At 31.9% G+C, this 18866-nt stretch overlaps 1 protein-coding gene and 1 pseudogene across 1 annotated transcript; one reads left to right on the top strand and one right to left on the bottom strand.

The window, feature by feature from the left end:
- Positions 1–105: 105 nt before the first annotated feature.
- LOC132952013 (uncharacterized) lies at positions 106–3850 on the bottom strand (annotated as a pseudogene).
- Positions 3851–5977: 2127 nt separating this feature from the next.
- LOC132951743 (chitin synthase chs-2) lies at positions 5978–18493 on the top strand. The gene is made up of 20 exons (XM_061023668.1): positions 5978–6135; positions 10860–10994; positions 11085–11329; positions 11417–11710; positions 11774–12001; positions 12081–12280; positions 12357–12507; positions 12733–12935; positions 13002–13190; positions 13252–13516; positions 13578–14051; positions 14122–14322; positions 14387–14613; positions 14706–14873; positions 14993–15546; positions 15612–15754; positions 15852–16189; positions 16262–16429; positions 16502–16760; positions 17802–18493. Exons 2-20 carry the CDS (start codon positions 10864–10866, stop codon positions 18062–18064), a joined length of 4701 nt encoding a protein of 1566 aa, XP_060879651.1. The 5' UTR covers positions 5978–6135; positions 10860–10863; the 3' UTR covers positions 18065–18493.
- The last annotated feature ends 373 nt before the right edge of the window (positions 18494–18866 follow it).

The raw sequence follows: 18866 nt of genomic DNA, 5'->3' as shown, positions 1-18866 counted from the left end.
AGTGCGTAAAATAATTTTATTTTTTTAATGCTATATAGCTCGATTGTTCTACGTCCGTCGTCACAGCCGTTTGTACTCGTCCGCGCGTACGATGCGTGCGCTCACCTATACGTGCTCGGAATGAGAGAGCGTTTCGGAAATCATTTCGTTGTCGTCCTCTGCGTAGTCGACTGCGGTGCTTCCGACACCCGAATTTGGTTTTCGTTTCAGACGAATTGTCATGTCTAGCAAATCCAAATTAGCCGTCAACACGAGTTTGTCGTGTCTTAAAATACTTAGCTTTTTTTCGGCCTCTGCAATTTCACGACGCGTTTCTTCGATGGCTCTGTTGTCGCTGTTGTCGATCTTTACATTCGCCTTGAAAAACCTAAATAGGTATACATTGAAGAGGAAAACATAGGTAATTTCTCAAAACATTGATCGGACAAAACTACCAAAATATATAATAAAATACTCCAATAACCTTGACTCTAGATAATACCATATAGGTACCTACGTTTCTTTAAAAAAACAAATATATACCTATATATACTGTATAATAATTTACTCGATCGGATCTTTGGGCCTAGTTTTTTTTAACATCCCGAACACGTCGCTCACGGATTTTCAGACACCGTTTGTTCGCAGATAGACCATGAAAGAAACGTAATCATCTTCTGACGTCGACTGTACAAATTCAACAAGATTTATTATTATTTATTTGTTTTACTATTATTGTGAAAAATAGCCAAGTCTCGCATGACTAAATGAAACAGGCTTTTTATAATCAATTAATTTTGCACACTTTTCAGTTATGTTTTTGTTGTGTAGTATATTATAGGAACTCTGTACAGTGCACACAATCACTGAATACCGCAGATAGGTACCTATTATTTTTAAAACAACAATTAATTAAGTTTTTCTCAACTATAACAATATACCTAAAAAAAATTCACAATTATAATTGGACAAGAAATTGGTCATTTCTGAGCCAAATATGCTGTGTGAAAGTGATAGTTCAGTGTTACAAACTATTAATCGATATAATAACATTGTGAGTTATAGCATAGCAAGCTACAACAAGTACCTATTATTCAAAAAAAACAAATTTATATCTGAAGCAAAAAATAAGAGAAAAAAAAGATATACAACAAATAAAAGATACAATAAATGACAGTTGTGAAATATAGTTTCAATTTAAAAACAGCATCAACACAATATTTTTAGAATTCAAAATAATACTTACAAACTATTAAAATTGAAAACTTTAAATTGAAGTCAGACATTTACAAGTACCTGCATGGCTACATTATAATATGGTCCAGATTGTGCAAAATCTGTTCTTATAATTATTTAGGAACAGTTATTATGACCTTTTGAGTGCTGTGGGATTGTGATTGAAACGAGTACCTAACCTAACCAACCTATCATGGCTACGTATATGATTTGGTATCGCAATATAGTACCTACCTATATGTACTATATTACAATTATGCCTAAACATATTAATGTAAAAAACGTATGCAACAAGTGTGAATAGTGGATAGAAGACAAAACCTACCTTACATAGTTAAAAAGTACAGCAGACTTTCTTGGCTTTTGGCTCTTGGCTTATCAAATAAATATTTAATTAACCAATTTAATGTATCCCCATTAAATTAATAACCATAGTTTTATCTTTTACGAAGTGTATTATGCGAGTGTAATATGTATAATATAATATTATATTATATAGGTCTATTCCTACCGATTATAAATATAATAATATGATATGTGAACGTATATAATATTGTAGTTCATTATATGGATAGCTCAATCGTGTGTAAGACATAATATTATAATAAGTTCAAACGAGTTCAATGCACCACCTACGATCGTAAATGTGTCCACCTACGTCGACATTGTTGTGATGTGGTCATATAATAATACATAATTGGTTATGTATATATTACCTATATATACGTCCACGTATTATTATTTACTATTATTATTATTATTATATTCTGGTCCCGAATCGGATTCACGCGAGATTATTGTCGCCGACCGTATTATGATTAGGAGGTACCTATTATATATATTATTATATTACACGCGTTCAACTTATATATAGCTCGTAAAACGCATAAACGGTAGATTATAATACATATATTATTATAAGTAGATTAATGTTTTTTATATAATGTTATGTTTTCCAGTTTTTTTTCGAAACATATCAAACAACATACCCGCTCCAACGAACTATGTACACAGACTGGTCATTTCATAAGAATAATATTATATTATATAATAACTCGCCGTGTTAATATCGTATTATTATAATAGCTATGGGCGAGATTGTGGAGGTGCAATAGACGGACAACGCCCCCTCGGTTTAATGCGTTCGTTATTATTACTATTATTTAACATCCACATTAGTCCTTGCGAAGGTTGCGTTAAAGTATAATAGGTATTTAAAACCCATGAACTTAATGTAGGTTTTGTAAAATGTTATTGCAAAAAAAAAAATTAAAATAACGTAAAACATTTTACTTTATTATAGAGATGACACTGTATTCGATTTTTTTAAAGATTGAATATTTGTTATTGAAAGAAGTATAATCACATAACTTTGTATTCATAATAATTAATAGGTTAGACGTCATGAATTATTGTAACCGGTTTTATTTAAACGACCGTCGCAAAGATACCGTTAAAATATAGATATTTAAAAAATAGATTATCGTTCGAACACATCTATGTCTTAACAATTACTAATTGGCGTTTCAGTTCCGCGTATTTTAATTAAATAGCTAAGTATACAATAGGATTCGTCTCATCCTATTAAATGTTCCAGTGAACCGTTTTAAATACCTATACCTTAACTGGCTACTGCTATAACTAATATCAAATAAATATAATATTTTATTGTATAAATAGGTAAACTATAAACCTACGTCTTGCAAGTTACCCAATCATTGAAAAATAACAGATGACCTAATTTACAGAACACTGATATAATAAATATTATTGTATTATAAAGTTATATGTATAGTAATATTATAGTTATTTGTTCCCAGCTTAATTTATGAACAATATTTAATTTATACGCCATGTTTTACATTTAGAAAGTACTCTGCCCAATCTTTTTTTTCATACCTATATATATTCAATTTTTTGATACACATTTCTTAGGTTTTCAATTTACAACATGACCATAATTAAGAAGGTATTATTTTTATTTTTAAGTTTCCTGTTTTGTTATCATCACACTATGACCATTACTTTATTAATTTGTGTGACACACTTTCCAGGTATTCATACTACGATTCTTACAAATATACAAGGCTATACTGCAAAGTAGGTACCTACCTCCTACTGACCGATCTACACTTCGCGGGCTGAATTACAATAGTGTCATACATTTTTTTTTTAAATATTATAATAGGTAATAAGGATTAATGATATTATAAAAAAATACGTCTTTTATCAAATTTAAAACATTATAATAATTGTATAGTACCTAACTACGCCATTTGTACGAGACTGTTGAAATTACTAACTATTTTCATAAAATATAATGTATTACATTGAATGCATTGTTAAACTAAGTTATTTATAAAAATTAAATTACAATAAATTAAAATTATTATGTGTTGGATATTATGAAAGTAGGTATGCCTTAAACTAATTTATTAATCTATTGCCATACATACTTTAGATGCCATTTCAAACAATATATATAATTACTCGTAGGTACTTAGTATTTAAATATGTATCAACAATTCAAAACCATCGATCGAAAAAATGTTTAACAAATATAATATAACATAGGAGACATTTAACTGTTCAACATTTAAACTTAACTTATTGAATTCCTATGATCCATTATCATTGTTATTTTAACAACAACGTTTAATGTGTATGTCGCTACAATTATTATTAAAAAAATAACAGTTTAATCATATGGTTTTCGATAAACATTTAAAATCTAGCTGAAAATACTAAAATAATATTCGAAACTGGAAAGCATATTTCTCAGGGATCAAGTAATCATATAATTTATAGTAATTATTGTAATTATTATATAATTATTATAATTGATTTATTTATGGATATTATTATAAAATTGAATGTGTTTTTAAGACAATATTATGAAATCAAAATCGATTAAAAAATAATAACAATACAAAACTGAGTAGGTACTTGTTATCAAAGAATTTGATACAATCACCACAAAAAAACCTTAAATAATATAATGAATAATGATATGACATCAGTCATTACATATTCTGATATATAAACACGCAGTATGGCCTGTATATTGTGTGTGTAGTATGTACAATGTACTTATGTACGATGTACCTACCATTATATAAGTGTAGGTACACATTTGATATTTATAATCTAATACTAAGAGAAAATGTTATATTATTAGACATTAGTATCCTTGTACAACAACTGTACCTATATACCAATTACCATCGAGTTGAGGAAAAGAAAACTGCTGACCGTGAAATTCCAATATAAAATGAAAAAACAACAAACTTTAAACATATAAAAAATGTTTATGTAGTTCGATATTAGGTATATCCAAGTATTCTTCTTATATCTTACTTCTTCTTTATTGTTTTACTTATCTTGTCTAACTTAAGAACATGCTGTAGTATATTAATAGTACCTATATGCTACATAATTTAACATAACATGGTAAATGGTAGTGGTAAATACAAATATCATTTTTGGAATAACCGTAGGTCATTTTATGAATTGCAATTAACATTCGTAATTCTTAAACTGGTTTGTTAAAAACTATATAAAAATTATTTTTAGGAAATTTACCGTGAATAATAGAATCTGAATCATCAAAATGTCGAATATGATATAATGATATTTAATAATGATATATTAAACTATATGGTTTATCCTTAAAATATTTGTTGTATTGAAATTATCTTATTTATAACATACAAATTACAAACATTATCATATTATATTAGGTACCTACCTATAATACAGGATTCAACTTCGTACGAAAATAATTCCAACACTGCTGTTGTTTACGACTTAGTCGTTCCTTGTATAGTAATATAACTATCATACATTTATTATTAGCATATTATTTTTTATATTGCCCACCTAAATACCTAGAATTAATAATTTTTTACAACCATTAAAGATTAAAAACGAAGGTATTTGTACAATATTTCAAATATGTTTGCTCATAAATATTAGATTTGATTCGGTAAACGAATATTTTTCACTTTCAATATATACATATATGTGTATATATTTTACCTATATATGTGTGTCTGTGTGTTACTTTTGTACAATATTATATAATGTATGTGTACAATATTCTATGTGATATATTTATATACATTTAAAATAACGTTTTAATTTGCACATAAATTGTATTGATGCTTCAGTGTTGCAGTGTGTATAGCTGCTATTTTATTGGCTGCAACTTATACAACGAGATGAAGATAAAGTCCGTAAATAACAAAACGTCCGAGTACCTATACAATTTATATGAATTTCATCGGAATGACAAAAAAAAATGCAATTCTCTAACAGAGATATTGTTTTTTTTTCTCGCCATACAAACGAGTTCGCACGGTTTGGACTTTGAATATTCGTTCACAAAGACTGATATATTATTAATAATTAACATTTTTTTTTTCACTTTTAGAACAATGAAATTTGATTTGAGCTTATCTATAGGCAGTGGTAATATTAAAGAAACGTTTTATCGAGTAACATAATTCAAAGAGCCCGAGGGTTTAGGTACACCATATTATAACCTACAGCACCCGCAACAATTATTATTTTGCAGCGCGTATGGAAATGGACGCATGGAATCGTTTAATACTTTAATATATCACTCATGGAGGTGGGGAATCGAATCATTACATATACCGTAGACGGTTTCTTTATTGTCCTTCTATATTCGCTTTTTTTTTGCTTTCAGTCCGACCATACGAACCTGCTTTACGAGTCTCCCACCAGTTGAAGGAAAGCCAAAGACCTGTCTCTTTGGCCGCAGTTGTCTTGCCGCGTGTTGGCGTTCGCTTGTGGTTTAATAACATTGTGTTGTAGACGTGTTCAAATTTTAAAGAATGTAGGCCTAGCCAGATTGGATTACTCAAGTCTCTACGCGATTCGGTTAACTATATAAAGGTAAGATATTTTTATTAAGTATAAGATTTACATTGCACCAAGCGAATTGCTGATTAATAATAATATTATACATTTCATTTTTTAAACATTTATAATTCCCAAGTAGATATTGTTTTAAAAATATCCTTTCATAAGTACGTAAATATTAGTACCTATCTACATTTTTATATTTTGTTCGCCTACGAATATAGAACAGTGAGTTGCTTAAAGTATTTTTACTTAAATATCAGCGTTAAAGTCTCTTCACTCTTGAGCGTATAATATAATAAATATCATATAAAATATAATTTAGTTAGTTTATAAATATAAATTTTATAATATTACGCAATGCTTTAAATATAAAACTCTTTAATAATTAACATAAAAATGTTATAGTTATGAATGATTCATTAAATAAAACAAGAAATCGACAAATTTTTTATTACATGGTATTATTACGACCTTATTAACATTTAAGAAATATATTCGTGACTCATGGGGTTAGGTTTTGATATTTATTAATTTTGTTTTGAAACGCTAATTTGAATAAAAATCTATTCTAATTTTTTCATAACGAACTAGAGTCGCTTATTTTAATTTAAAAACCTATCATGTCATTACTACATTACCTATTAGGTAGGTACCTATTTTATATTATAATCGTATGTAATAGAACTTAATAGGTACAATTCCAAAAGAATGTATAAGTACCTATTATAAATGTATTTCAATGGTTACGACCATAAACATAGATAAACAAATATCACAAGTTCATGTACTATAATACATATATATTATATACCTAGGAATAGTATAGGTGTTGTTGTATTCGTTTACAAATAAAATACGAATGTTCCAACGTAAGAACGAAATAAAAATAAAGCAATGCACCAATTCCTTAGATTTTTCCTTTCACTCGAACCGACAACCAGAGACCGTTTCACTTTCACGGCTAATGTGCCTTGCTATACTAGACCATAATATTCATTTTACAACTATATATACAGACACGTTGTATAGCGTGTATTTACGCTATGTGATACAAATTTTGCGACTACGAAAATTAAACGAACCGGACGCTGTATATGAAACCTATACAATTCACATCACGAACATATTATTATAAATTGTGCCGAATATATCTCGCACGTAAGAAACTTAGAAAATATATAGAAAATAATACATAGGTAACTAAGAAAATATCGCACAGCACAAAGCCAATTATAGAGTTAAATTTTGAAAATCAGTATCTGAACGTACGAAATTAATGAGGGTTTTAATTAGTCGGACGTTATTAGTGCATGAGGAATTTACCATAGCAATTATTCGGTTATCGTAGGCCTGACTAGACTTTTACATCAGCTGTTTCATTAATGCCTGAAATGTTCTAACAAAGTCCTCAAGATATTTTTATTAATTTTAGAATAGATGAGTGTTAGAATAAACACTATAGACGTATGCTGCAGGTGAGTACCTGGTAATCGAGAATAAAATATCACTTAGGCATCAGTCGTATACCTATACTCAAGCCCGGATTATTGGGGGGGGGGGGGGGGGGGGGTCTAGATGGGGCCATGGCCCCGGGGCCTCGATAATTAGAATTTAATTAAGGGCCTCAGATTTGTCCATTACTTTGTTCGTTATAGGTTATAACCTGCATAAGTCACTAAAAAAAATCGATGATTATTTAGCGAGGAAAAAAGCTTGTAAATCATAATTTATAAATAAAGTGATACATTATTCATTATTTATTGTTATGTACCTAATACCTATATATATTTATTATAACAGGCACCTAATATTAAATAATATATAAATTATTTTATTTTTTTCGTACAGGTGCCTCAAAATATTTTAACTCGGGCTTGCCTATAATACTATACTGTTGGAGAAAAAAAATGTCGATGATATTTATTCAATATAACCTTTAGGGTTAAAGTTACAACCTTTAGTAATACCTGCCTGTGAAATTTTAAATGTAGTGCACTACATTTCCATGGAAACCGGTCCCTATGGTAGTAGATAAGACAGCATTTTTTTAAATTGAATATTAAATATTATGTTAGAAATACGCGTATACCTATTATATAAGATTCGGACAACGTAGGCGATAGTAATAAATAATAATGGTAATAATACCTACATGCACCGCGGAATTTTTCGTCTTCCCGCGTGGCGATTTTTATTTTGTTTTAAATTAACTTCATTTGTGTCCATCGGTAGCATTATCTATGCGCTATTATCATTATATTATATTATTATTTTGTAATTTGTAAATTGTTGATTTCATTTCAATTCAAATCTCGCCCAGGGCCACACTCCGCCGGACTCCGCGGCCCCCTCTCTAGCGTGCGACTTCAGGTCACCGCTCTACACAAGTCGAATAATATTGTTAAGACGTTTTGCGATCGCTAATGGGAAATTAAATACGTGTCGAGATATTATGTATATGGAAACGGACGCGATGGTATTCCGACAACACGAGTCCTGACATTGACCGTTCCAGTCAATGTACCTATATTCGACAACTTCGTTAGGTAGTTAAGAATCGTCATCGTACAATATAGAGTGTAAACCTCGGTCGCATAGATTATACTTAAAACATCATCATGCACCGTAAACGAATTATTTTCCTATGTTTATTGTACCGATTAAATTGGACCACTGGCATACTTTTTTCTACACCATAACTACAGTTTAAAACCGGTTTAAAAAAGAAAAAAGTATTATTTTATTATAAAATTGGTTATAATGTGTTACACGTTTTAAATTTTAATTAAGAACAACAAACAAATATTTAAATTAAAACAAAATTATAAAATATCTATTATGTAACCATTTAAGATAAATTTATTTTTGTAGTATAATATTGTATTGATGAAATAATTAACGAAATTATAATAGTATTATATAAAAATTGTCCGTATTAAAATAATGAGTAGTACTACAGTATACTTATAGTATACTTACTATACTATACTTACAGTATACTTTATACAAAAAATTTAAAGAATAATCCGCGTACAAAATAATCAAAATAGGTTGACACTAAAATTATTATATATATTATGCCTAATAAATCATAAAATTATATTATTACCAAGACGGCAAGACAATAGATAGTTTTTGTTGAATATATCTGAAACATATTATTTTTTATTTATTAATTATATTAATTATATTAGTTGTTATCACAGTAATACAGTATAATAAAACAATGTATAAAATAAATGTTTCTCTCGCTAACGCAATAATACTATTGATAGCTCATTGGTTTTGAATACTGAAAGTGAATTAGTGAAATATTGAATTTAAATTTAGTCTACCGAATGTTGGTGCCAAATAACTATAGGTACCTATATTATAACATATTTCTATTGCAACATTCTATCCTCACGACATTATTCTGACGTAACATAAATTTTTAAAAATAGTTATGTAGGTACTATAATAATAAAGAGTCATACCTATACAGGTACAACGGACATAATATGCAGGCACCTTAGTACCTATATAAGACTATATGTTTCAACCATAGTCTATGACAGATAACCACAGTTTTAACATTCTTATAGTAAAGGTCGTGAACAGGTCATACTATGTGTACTCATTTTTACAAATGACTAATACATAATATTATACACCTCTTTCTCTTTGCATATCCTTGAAACACAGTTCACGAGACATCAGTTGTAAACTTATTACTTTAAACACGCCGAATTTGAATTAAAATAGCAAGTTCAATATCGTGTCGGATAAATCAATGAAATAAAACATCGGAGACAATCAAAATATGTTTTGGCTCCACGTGTATCGGTTTATTGAATGGAAACTTATGTACATGCATTAATTTCCATTGTTAGCTGTAAAATGGAAACAAAACGTCTGGCTAGTCTTTATGATTTGCAGAAACAATAATTATAATAACAATAATAAAATAAATTAAATATCTGATTCATAAAACCATGACTATTCATGACTCATGAACACCGACAACTGTAAGGGCGGGCTTGACTTATCTAGAGGAAAAATTAATAGAAAAAATGTAGAAAAAACTTAATAATTATTTCTATCAATTTCTACCTATAAAAATATTTTTAAACAAAACCTACAATTCACTTTGCTTCTTCGTATTTCTTTACTTTGTATTATAACATTATTAATACCTACCTATTTTATAAGTAATATATTCAACACTTTAAACAGTTGTATCTATTATATTATTTACATCGCATGATTAGTTTTAAATAAACCTCAAAATATACTAGTGTTTTAGTTCGTTGTTTACGACGTGTTTCCAAGCGAAACGAAACTCGAACTAAGTGTTAACTCTCCAGTATACATACATTTTTAATACCTATGTTCCACAATAGTAATTGAGTTTCTTAAGTGATCATGATATAACTATTAAATTATATACCTAAGTTTTAATAATAATAATAAAACATAAAATTGTTCTTTTAAAAATATAGTTAGAAATTCGAATACCTACCAAGACTAAACATTATAGAATTCATTAATTATTAATTTTCTACTTATAACATTATTAGTGAAATATGAAACATATATTTAATAAATAATTCATAATTTAACCAAGTAAAATATGGTTTTGAATGGATAAATGTGTATTTCCTACTTATACCTAGGTACACTATAAAATTAGAAAATATACCTATTTATAATAAACATTATTTTTGTAATATTATCTGTTTCATTTTTTAAACACAGCTTTAAATTGTTTTCAGCGCCATGACGTCGCGTTTGTCGTTCGTTCCATCCGTGAATAACATGTCTCACCAAAGACTTCACGACAGTGACGAGAATAATTCTTCGGACGATGACGAAAATTCACCTCTAACCCAAGACTTATATGGTGGAAGGTATTTAACAATTTTTTTTTTAAATATATATTATGACGTAGTGACATTAAAACAAATTGGTTTGATGATTTAATGCCATAAATATTTTAGTCAAAGAACTTTGGCAGATACTAAAGCATGGGACGTTTTTCGAGATTTACCTCCGCGCAGCGACAGCGGATCTATGGCCAATCAAGCATGTCTCGAATTCACCATACGTGTGCTGAAAATCCTAGCATATTTGACCACATTCATTGTTGTCCTGTGTTGTGGCGTTATATCTAAAATTAGCATGTTCTTCATGACATCTCAAATCAGAGCTGATCGCGTCGTCACATTCTGCAATAAAGAACTTAGTAATTGATTGTTATACTGAGCTGCACTTGCGCTTTGTAATCAAGTATTTATAATCAAACCAACATTATATAACTCATTTTTCATAGGTCGTGATAAATTTTACGTTGTCAATCTCCCAACGGAAGAACGTGTCGCGTGGATATGGTGTTTGCTGTTGGCATTTATCGTTCCAGAAATCGGTACTTTAATACGATCTTTGAGAATTTGTTTCTTCAAGTCGTGTAAAAGACCTCCATTATTTGATTTTGTATTTGTGCTAATTATGGAAACCCTTCACGTATTTGGCTTAGTTTTGCTTGTGTATGTCGTACTACCAAATTTAGACGTGGTCAAAGGTGCGATGCTTACTAATTGTCTTTGTTTCATGCCAGCTTTGCTCAGTAAGTTTACTATTTTTTAAATTTATTTATAGAGCAATCGATAAAAATATTTAAATATTGCAGATTTATTATCGAGGACAACAAAAGGTTGTAAAACGAATTCTGAAAAGTCTGAAGTCTACGCAAAAGTCTTAATGGATCTAATTGCCGTAGGATCACAAGCCACTGGCTTCTTTTTATGGCCTTTATTACACCCGGAAAAACAGATGAATAACCTCGCCATCCCAATTTCAGTATTTTGTATTTCTTGTGGTTACTGGGAAAATTATACAACCAAAAATACATTTTTTGGTAGGCCATACTTGAAATTATAATGTCTATGGAATATTTTTAAAAGAACGTTTGAGCAAATTTGTTTTTGAATTTTTAGGATTTATGAAGTTTGCATATCATATAAAAGACCGAATGAGAAGAACGCGTTATTTCATATACATGCTAATGTCTATTTGGAAAATGTTATGTTTCATGTGTTTCATGTTAGTAGTTATGTTCTTTAAGGGTGAAAATGTTACACAAATCTTCTCATTAGTCAACGCTGGATTTTCACAACACAAGATACAAGTTCTCGAGGTAATTTCTAATAATTAAATTATTAATATTACTGTAATTGATATTAAGATTATTATTTTGTTCCCGCATTATTCAGGTAAATCAAGTAACACGAAGTGGAACTATTTTACCAGATCTTGCCGATATAGTTACAACTGGAGATTCGGTTGACATCGATGCAGAATATGTAACTGCAATGCACGTACTTCTTTTACAAATTATTTCAGCATATCTTTGTTATATATTTGGTAAATATATTAATATTAATAAAATTGCTAGTGTTTAATGAGTTTACCATTAAATTAAATATGCACAATATATTGTGTAGTATGTGGGACTACCTTATTTGCAAAATAAACTTTTCTTTATTATTTTAAATGTACGATATTAAATGTTAGTAATTATAAATAGTTATAATACTATTTACAATTGATAACACATTAATAACTACTATGATTTTATTTCTTTCCCAGGAAAATTTGCTTGCAAAATTATGATTCAAGGATTTAGCTATGCATTCCCTGTAAATCTAACAGTACCAGTCACCATGTCTGTATTGATAATCGCATGTGGTTTGCGTCACGATGATCCTTGTTTTTTCCATAACTCTATCCCTGATTATTTATTTTTCGATACACCTGATGTCAATTTCTTAAACAATTTTATCACCAAAGAAGTGAGTTGATTGAATCAATATTAACAATATTATGTAGCACATATTATAACTGTAACGTTTTTTTAGCACGTATGGGTATGGTTACTATGGCTTCTATCTCAAACGTGGGTAACGTTACATATTTGGACACCTAAGTGTGAACGTCTAGCGACCACTGAAAAGCTTTTCGCAAGACCTATGTACGATTCATTGCTGATAGATCAATCGTTAGGAATGAACAGGAGATGGGACGATGAAAAAGACGTCAAAACTGAAGTAAGAATTTTTAATTGATTTCAGCTTAAAGTATTTAATCTAACAACATTTATTCGTCAAGGACTTGGCTGACCGAGATAAAGAACCAGACGAATATTATGAAACAATATCTGTGCACACGGATGTTAGTAGTACAGCACCTAAAACTGTGAAGAAATCTGACAGTATTACTAGGATTTACGCTTGTGCGACTATGTGGCACGAAACTCACGAAGAAATGATGGAGATGTTAAAGTCGATCCTCCGAATGGACGAAGATCAGTGCGCCCGTCGAGTAGCCCAGAAATATTTGCGTGTAGTTGATCCAGACTATTATGAATTTGAAAGTAAGTAAAATATTCTTCATATTATGTAAACTGATCTAAGTCCAAAATATAATTTATTCAGCTCACATATTCATGGATGACGGATTCGAAATAAGTGATGAAAACGATGATTGGAATCAAGTGAATCGATTCGTAAAGCTTTTAGTAAGTACCATCGACGAAGCTGCAACTCACGTGCACGAAACGAATATACGCATCAAACCACCGACTAAATATCCCTCTCCATACGGTGGCCGTTTAGTATGGACGTTACCCGGAAAAACTAAGCTCACTGTACACATCAAAGACAAATCCAAAATCCGACACAGAAAACGATGGAGTCAGGTCATGTACATGTACTACTTACTTGGTCATCGATTGATGGAACTACCGATTTCCGTTGAACGGAAAGAAGTCATTGCTGAAAATACGTTTTTATTGACGCTCGATGGTGATATTGATTTCCAGCCACATGCGGTCAGGCTTTTGATAGATTTAATGAAAAAAAATAAAAATTTGGGAGCCGCTTGTGGTAGAATCCATCCAATTGGAGGAGGTAATCCTCGCAAATTAAATTGATTATGAACCCGATTTAATGATATTGTACCTATTTATTTATTGTATAGGTCCATTGGCGTGGTATCAAGTTTTTGAATACGCCATTGGTCATTGGCTCCAAAAAGCTACTGAACACATGATTGGTTGCGTCCTTTGTAGTCCTGGATGTTTTTCACTGTTCAGAGGCAAAGCTCTTATGGACGATAACGTGATGAAAAGATATACATTGAAATCTGACGAAGCCAGACATTATGTACAATATGATCAAGGTGAATAACGATGAACATTAAAACAATAAAAACTATTTCTAATAAAATTACTTAAAAAATTAAGGCGAAGACAGATGGTTGTGTACATTGTTATTACAAAGAGGATATCGAGTAGAATATTCAGCTGCTAGTGACGCGTATACTCACTGTCCTGAAAGTTTCAACGAGTTTTATAATCAGCGAAGAAGATGGGTACCATCGACAATGGCGAACATCATGGACTTGCTAATGGATTACAAAAAAACTATCAAAATAAACGATAACATTTCAATGCCTTACATCAGCTATCATGTAAATATTTTTGTTTAAATTATTATAATATACCTACCTACCTATCTAATGAATGATTGTTTTTTACTAATCTGACATTTGATTACTTTCAGATCATGTTAATGGGTGGTACCATTTTAGGACCAGGAACTATATTCCTTATGTTGGTGGGAGCCTTTGTGGCTGTATTTCATATTGACAATTGGACCAGTTTCTATTACAATATCATACCGATAGTATTGTTTGTTTTTGTATGCTTCACTTGCAAATCAAATATACAGGTAAATTATAATTAGAAGCTTTATATGTATTTTGATGACACCTACTCAAAATTAAATATCATTATTTAAAAATATATATATACGCGTATGCATTCGAATGATTTATTTTTTGTCCACAGCTATTATTGGCGCAAATTCTATCAGCTCTATACGCGTTAGTTATGATGGCTGTTATTGTCGGTACAGCTTTACAACTGGGCGAGGACGGTATCGGATCGCCATCTGCAATATTTTTAATCGCCATGATGAGTTCGTTTATAATAGCGGCACTTCTCCATCCACAAGAGTTCTCTTGTATCATATACTTCGGTATATATTGGCTGTCTATTCCGTCTATGTACTTGCTTTTAATATTGTACTCCATTATCAATCTAAACATTGTCACGTGGGGTACGAGAGAGGTTCAAGTCAAAAGAACTAAAAAGGAAATGGAAGCAGAAAAGAAAGCCGCTGAAGAGTCAGAAAAAAAGAACAAACAAAAGTCAATGCTCGGATTCTTGCAAAACTGGGACCCAAATGAGGACAACGAAGAGGGTTCGTTTGAACTGTCATTCGCTGGACTTTTCAAATGCATGTTTTGCACTTACCAGAAACCCGTAAACGAAGGTCAACAACTGGTGAGGATAGCCGATTCGTTAGAAGGTCTAGGTAAACGGATGGATCACATCGAAAAGTGAGTGCTACGTTTAAAATTAAGTAATTTAAGAATGTAGATTAATGTGGGCACCATTATAATAGGACTGTGATGGATCCGACATCGGTGAACCGTAAGAGAAATGCTTCGACCAGTAGCGTCCCACATCAGATCGCTCTGGATCCGGTCCAAGAAGAAAACTCTGAAAACGAACACTCCGATACAGAGACTGACGATGAATCTTTAGGTAAGCGTTGTTACTTATTAATTGTATTATTATGTTTTGCTTGATTTTATAAATATTGTAACCTAAAATAATAAAAAATGTTTTGATTCGATTGCAGAACCCAGAGTGGAACGTAACGATGACATCAATCCTTTCTGGATCGAAGACAAATCGCTGCGTAAGGGTCCAGTGGCGTTTTTATCCACAGCTGAACAACAGTTCTGGAGGGATCTGATCGACAAATACTTATATCCGATTGACGAAGATAAAGACGAAAAGGCTCGAATCGCGTCAGACTTGATCGAATTGAGAAACAAGTCAGTGTTCTCGTTTTTCATGATCAATGCTCTGTTCGTGCTCATTGTTTTCCTGCTCCAATTGAACAAGGATAAGCTCCATCTGGACTGGCCGATAGGCGTCAAGACAAATATCACGACTGTAGCAGAGACATCCGAGGTAAAAATTATATTACATTTTTAGATTTTGTATTATGTTCAACATGATTGATATAAAATAAAACGATTACAGATCATCATTAGCAAAGAGTACTTACATTTAGAACCCATCGGTTTGGTGTTCGTGTTCTTTTTCGCATTCATCATAGTGGTTCAGTTCACCGCCATGTTGTTCCATCGGTTCGGAACGCTGTCCCACATACTTGCCTCGACGGACCTAAACTTGTGTTGGAACAAAAAGGTAATTGCGAACGGCGAAAAATTCGATTTTTTTTTGCTAAAATTATAAACGATCACCGTTTCTTGGTTTTAGACTGAAGATTTGACTCACGACGGTCTACTAGACAAACAAGCGGTCGTTATCGTCAAGCATCTCCAACGTCTGAGGGGCATCAATGGCGATTACGACAACGAGTCGGGTTCCAGTGGCGATAACGCTGTGGGCCGCCGCCGAACAATTTACAATCTGGAAAAACAACGACAAAAGACCAGAACAATTGGCACGCTGGACGTGGCTTTCCGCAAGAGATTCTTGCAGATGAAAATGGGAGAGGACGAAGACGAACCGCAAGGTACGATATTACCAACGACTTATCTATAAAACACTGTTACAGACACTTTTAATGTATTAAATACTTGCGCCGTATCGAAATATTGGAGGCAAATTATAGTCAGTGGTGCAACTACCGAAGTGGTCCCGTAGTTTTAAGGGGAGACCCTGTGACTGCAGTTATTTTAATATTATCTATTCGTTTTATCGATATCATAAATTTTCCTTCAAAATTTATCATTTCTAAAAATGAAGTAATGAATACCAATGAAAATTATTATCAACATTATTAAGATTGTAATTGATCTGCTGTTAGATAAGAATATAGATTTATATTATAATATATGTACCTAGTAGGGTTTCAACTGGTAGAAGTATTTTAGAATAATCTATAATCTTAACGACTTAATAATATATTATAGGTACATGCTACACAACAATATTATGTTGAACGGATATCGATCGACGTTAGAGCGCATTTACATGTTTTCCGCTTGTAGGCCTGGGCTAAAGTACTGAATTATGGAGGATAACTAAAATGCATACTGCACTGAATTATCACTTAATTACTATAAAATATAACTTAAATAGGTAGGTAGGTATGCCAAATAAGTTTTATTTAAATACTAAAACATAATTTCTTAAGAGTTAAGAAAAATTAATATATATACATACACAATATATATATTTTATAACATTAAAAACACGAAAACGCAGGTACATGAAAAGTATCACCAAATCAATCATTATGGAAAAAAAATTACCTTGAAAAAATGTCCGACCCTCAAAATGTTTCGCTGTAGGCACGTGCCTAAAGTGCCTGCACATAAATACGCCACTGGGTACAGATTCTGTTTGGTACCACCTACTCGTTAGTAAAAAATTAAAAACGTTAACGTAAAATAATACATTATAAATATTACCCAGGTGTGGGTATTTAAATTACCTAGGTTAGGTTATTTAACCGATCTATTTATCAACTCAATTTTGATCTGAAAACTATGTTAGGCGCCTGTTCGTTCAAAACCTACAATATATAATCGCCGTCCGTTGTTTATTACAGGTGGCACGCCGGTGTTGGGCCGGAAACTGACGATGGGCAAGGAAGTGCGGCAGGCACTCGAGGTGAGGAGAAGGTCCATGCAGGCGGAGAGACGCAAGTCTCAGATGCAGACGCTGGGCGCAAGCCACGCGTTCAACCAGACGCAGAGGCAGTCGAACGCAGGCATCAGCGTCAAGGACATATTCAAGGGCAGCCAAAACCTTGCGTACGAGCGTGACGACGGCGACGGAGACGACCGGCTGCCCATGCACGCCATCAACTGAAACCGAAACGACGGCGGACCAGAGGGAAAACGAGTTCGACGGACGGGGAAAAAAACGATCCCCCGACGGAGCGTTTCTAGTCAAAAAAAAAACAAATCTCAGCACGAAGCGCTGTGTATCGTTACTGCAAAATAATATTTTTCCTTTTACCCATCTGCGGTCTCTTTTCTCTCCCTCGCTCGCCTTTTCGACCCGCTAGAGACCCACGACGAAAAACTGAAATTCGAAATTCGACCCTGAACTGCGCCCATACCTACAATGACGACCCGGACGAGTTTCTTACGAGTACCCACTCGTCGACGTGGTACACATACTCAAATACTTAATTTTTATATATTTTATAAAATCGTTTTTAGTATAATATAATATAATATATTTTACCATGACATGAAAAATATGTACACAATAAACACTATTGCTCATTTTGTACCACAGCTTACGTATTGCGAAATTATTTCGTTTTCACTTATATGCCATTAAGAGGACGTTGTGCTCCAGCCTCCATTATAAATAAATAATATTATAATATGGCGAGTATGATACTTCACAGATAAGAAGACTATTCATGATTTTAGACTTTTCCGTTATACGTATAGGTACCATATTTTCTGGACACACTTTTTTTGGGGGGGACGTCAGTGATGCCCGCGTTACCACTCGCTCGGATAAAAAAATCGAAAATATCCCTCGACTTGCTATCTAACACCACCTCAAGTTGGTCACAGGGTAACCGCCGTATATCCAATCTGAATCCGTATTATACGTGTTGTTATACGTATTGCGTATACCACTATTTAAATTA

Source organism: Metopolophium dirhodum, chromosome 9, assembly GCF_019925205.1.
Source record: "Metopolophium dirhodum isolate CAU chromosome 9, ASM1992520v1, whole genome shotgun sequence".
Taxonomy (NCBI): domain Eukaryota; kingdom Metazoa; phylum Arthropoda; class Insecta; order Hemiptera; family Aphididae; genus Metopolophium; species Metopolophium dirhodum.
This window is presented reverse-complemented; position numbering and strand designations above follow the sequence as displayed.

Bases quoted from the DNA above. Each gene is read 5' to 3' on its own strand.
- LOC132951743 (XM_061023668.1), top strand. From the start codon at position 10,864: ATGACGTCGCGTTTGTCGTTCGTTCCATCCGTGAATAACATGTCTCAC. The intron at 13,191-13,251 runs GTAAGAATTTTT...TTATTCGTCAAG, and splicing joins AAAAAGACGTCAAAACTGAA to GACTTGGCTGACCGAGATAA. The intron at 14,323-14,386 runs GTGAATAACGAT...TAAAAAATTAAG, and splicing joins TTATGTACAATATGATCAAG to GCGAAGACAGATGGTTGTGT.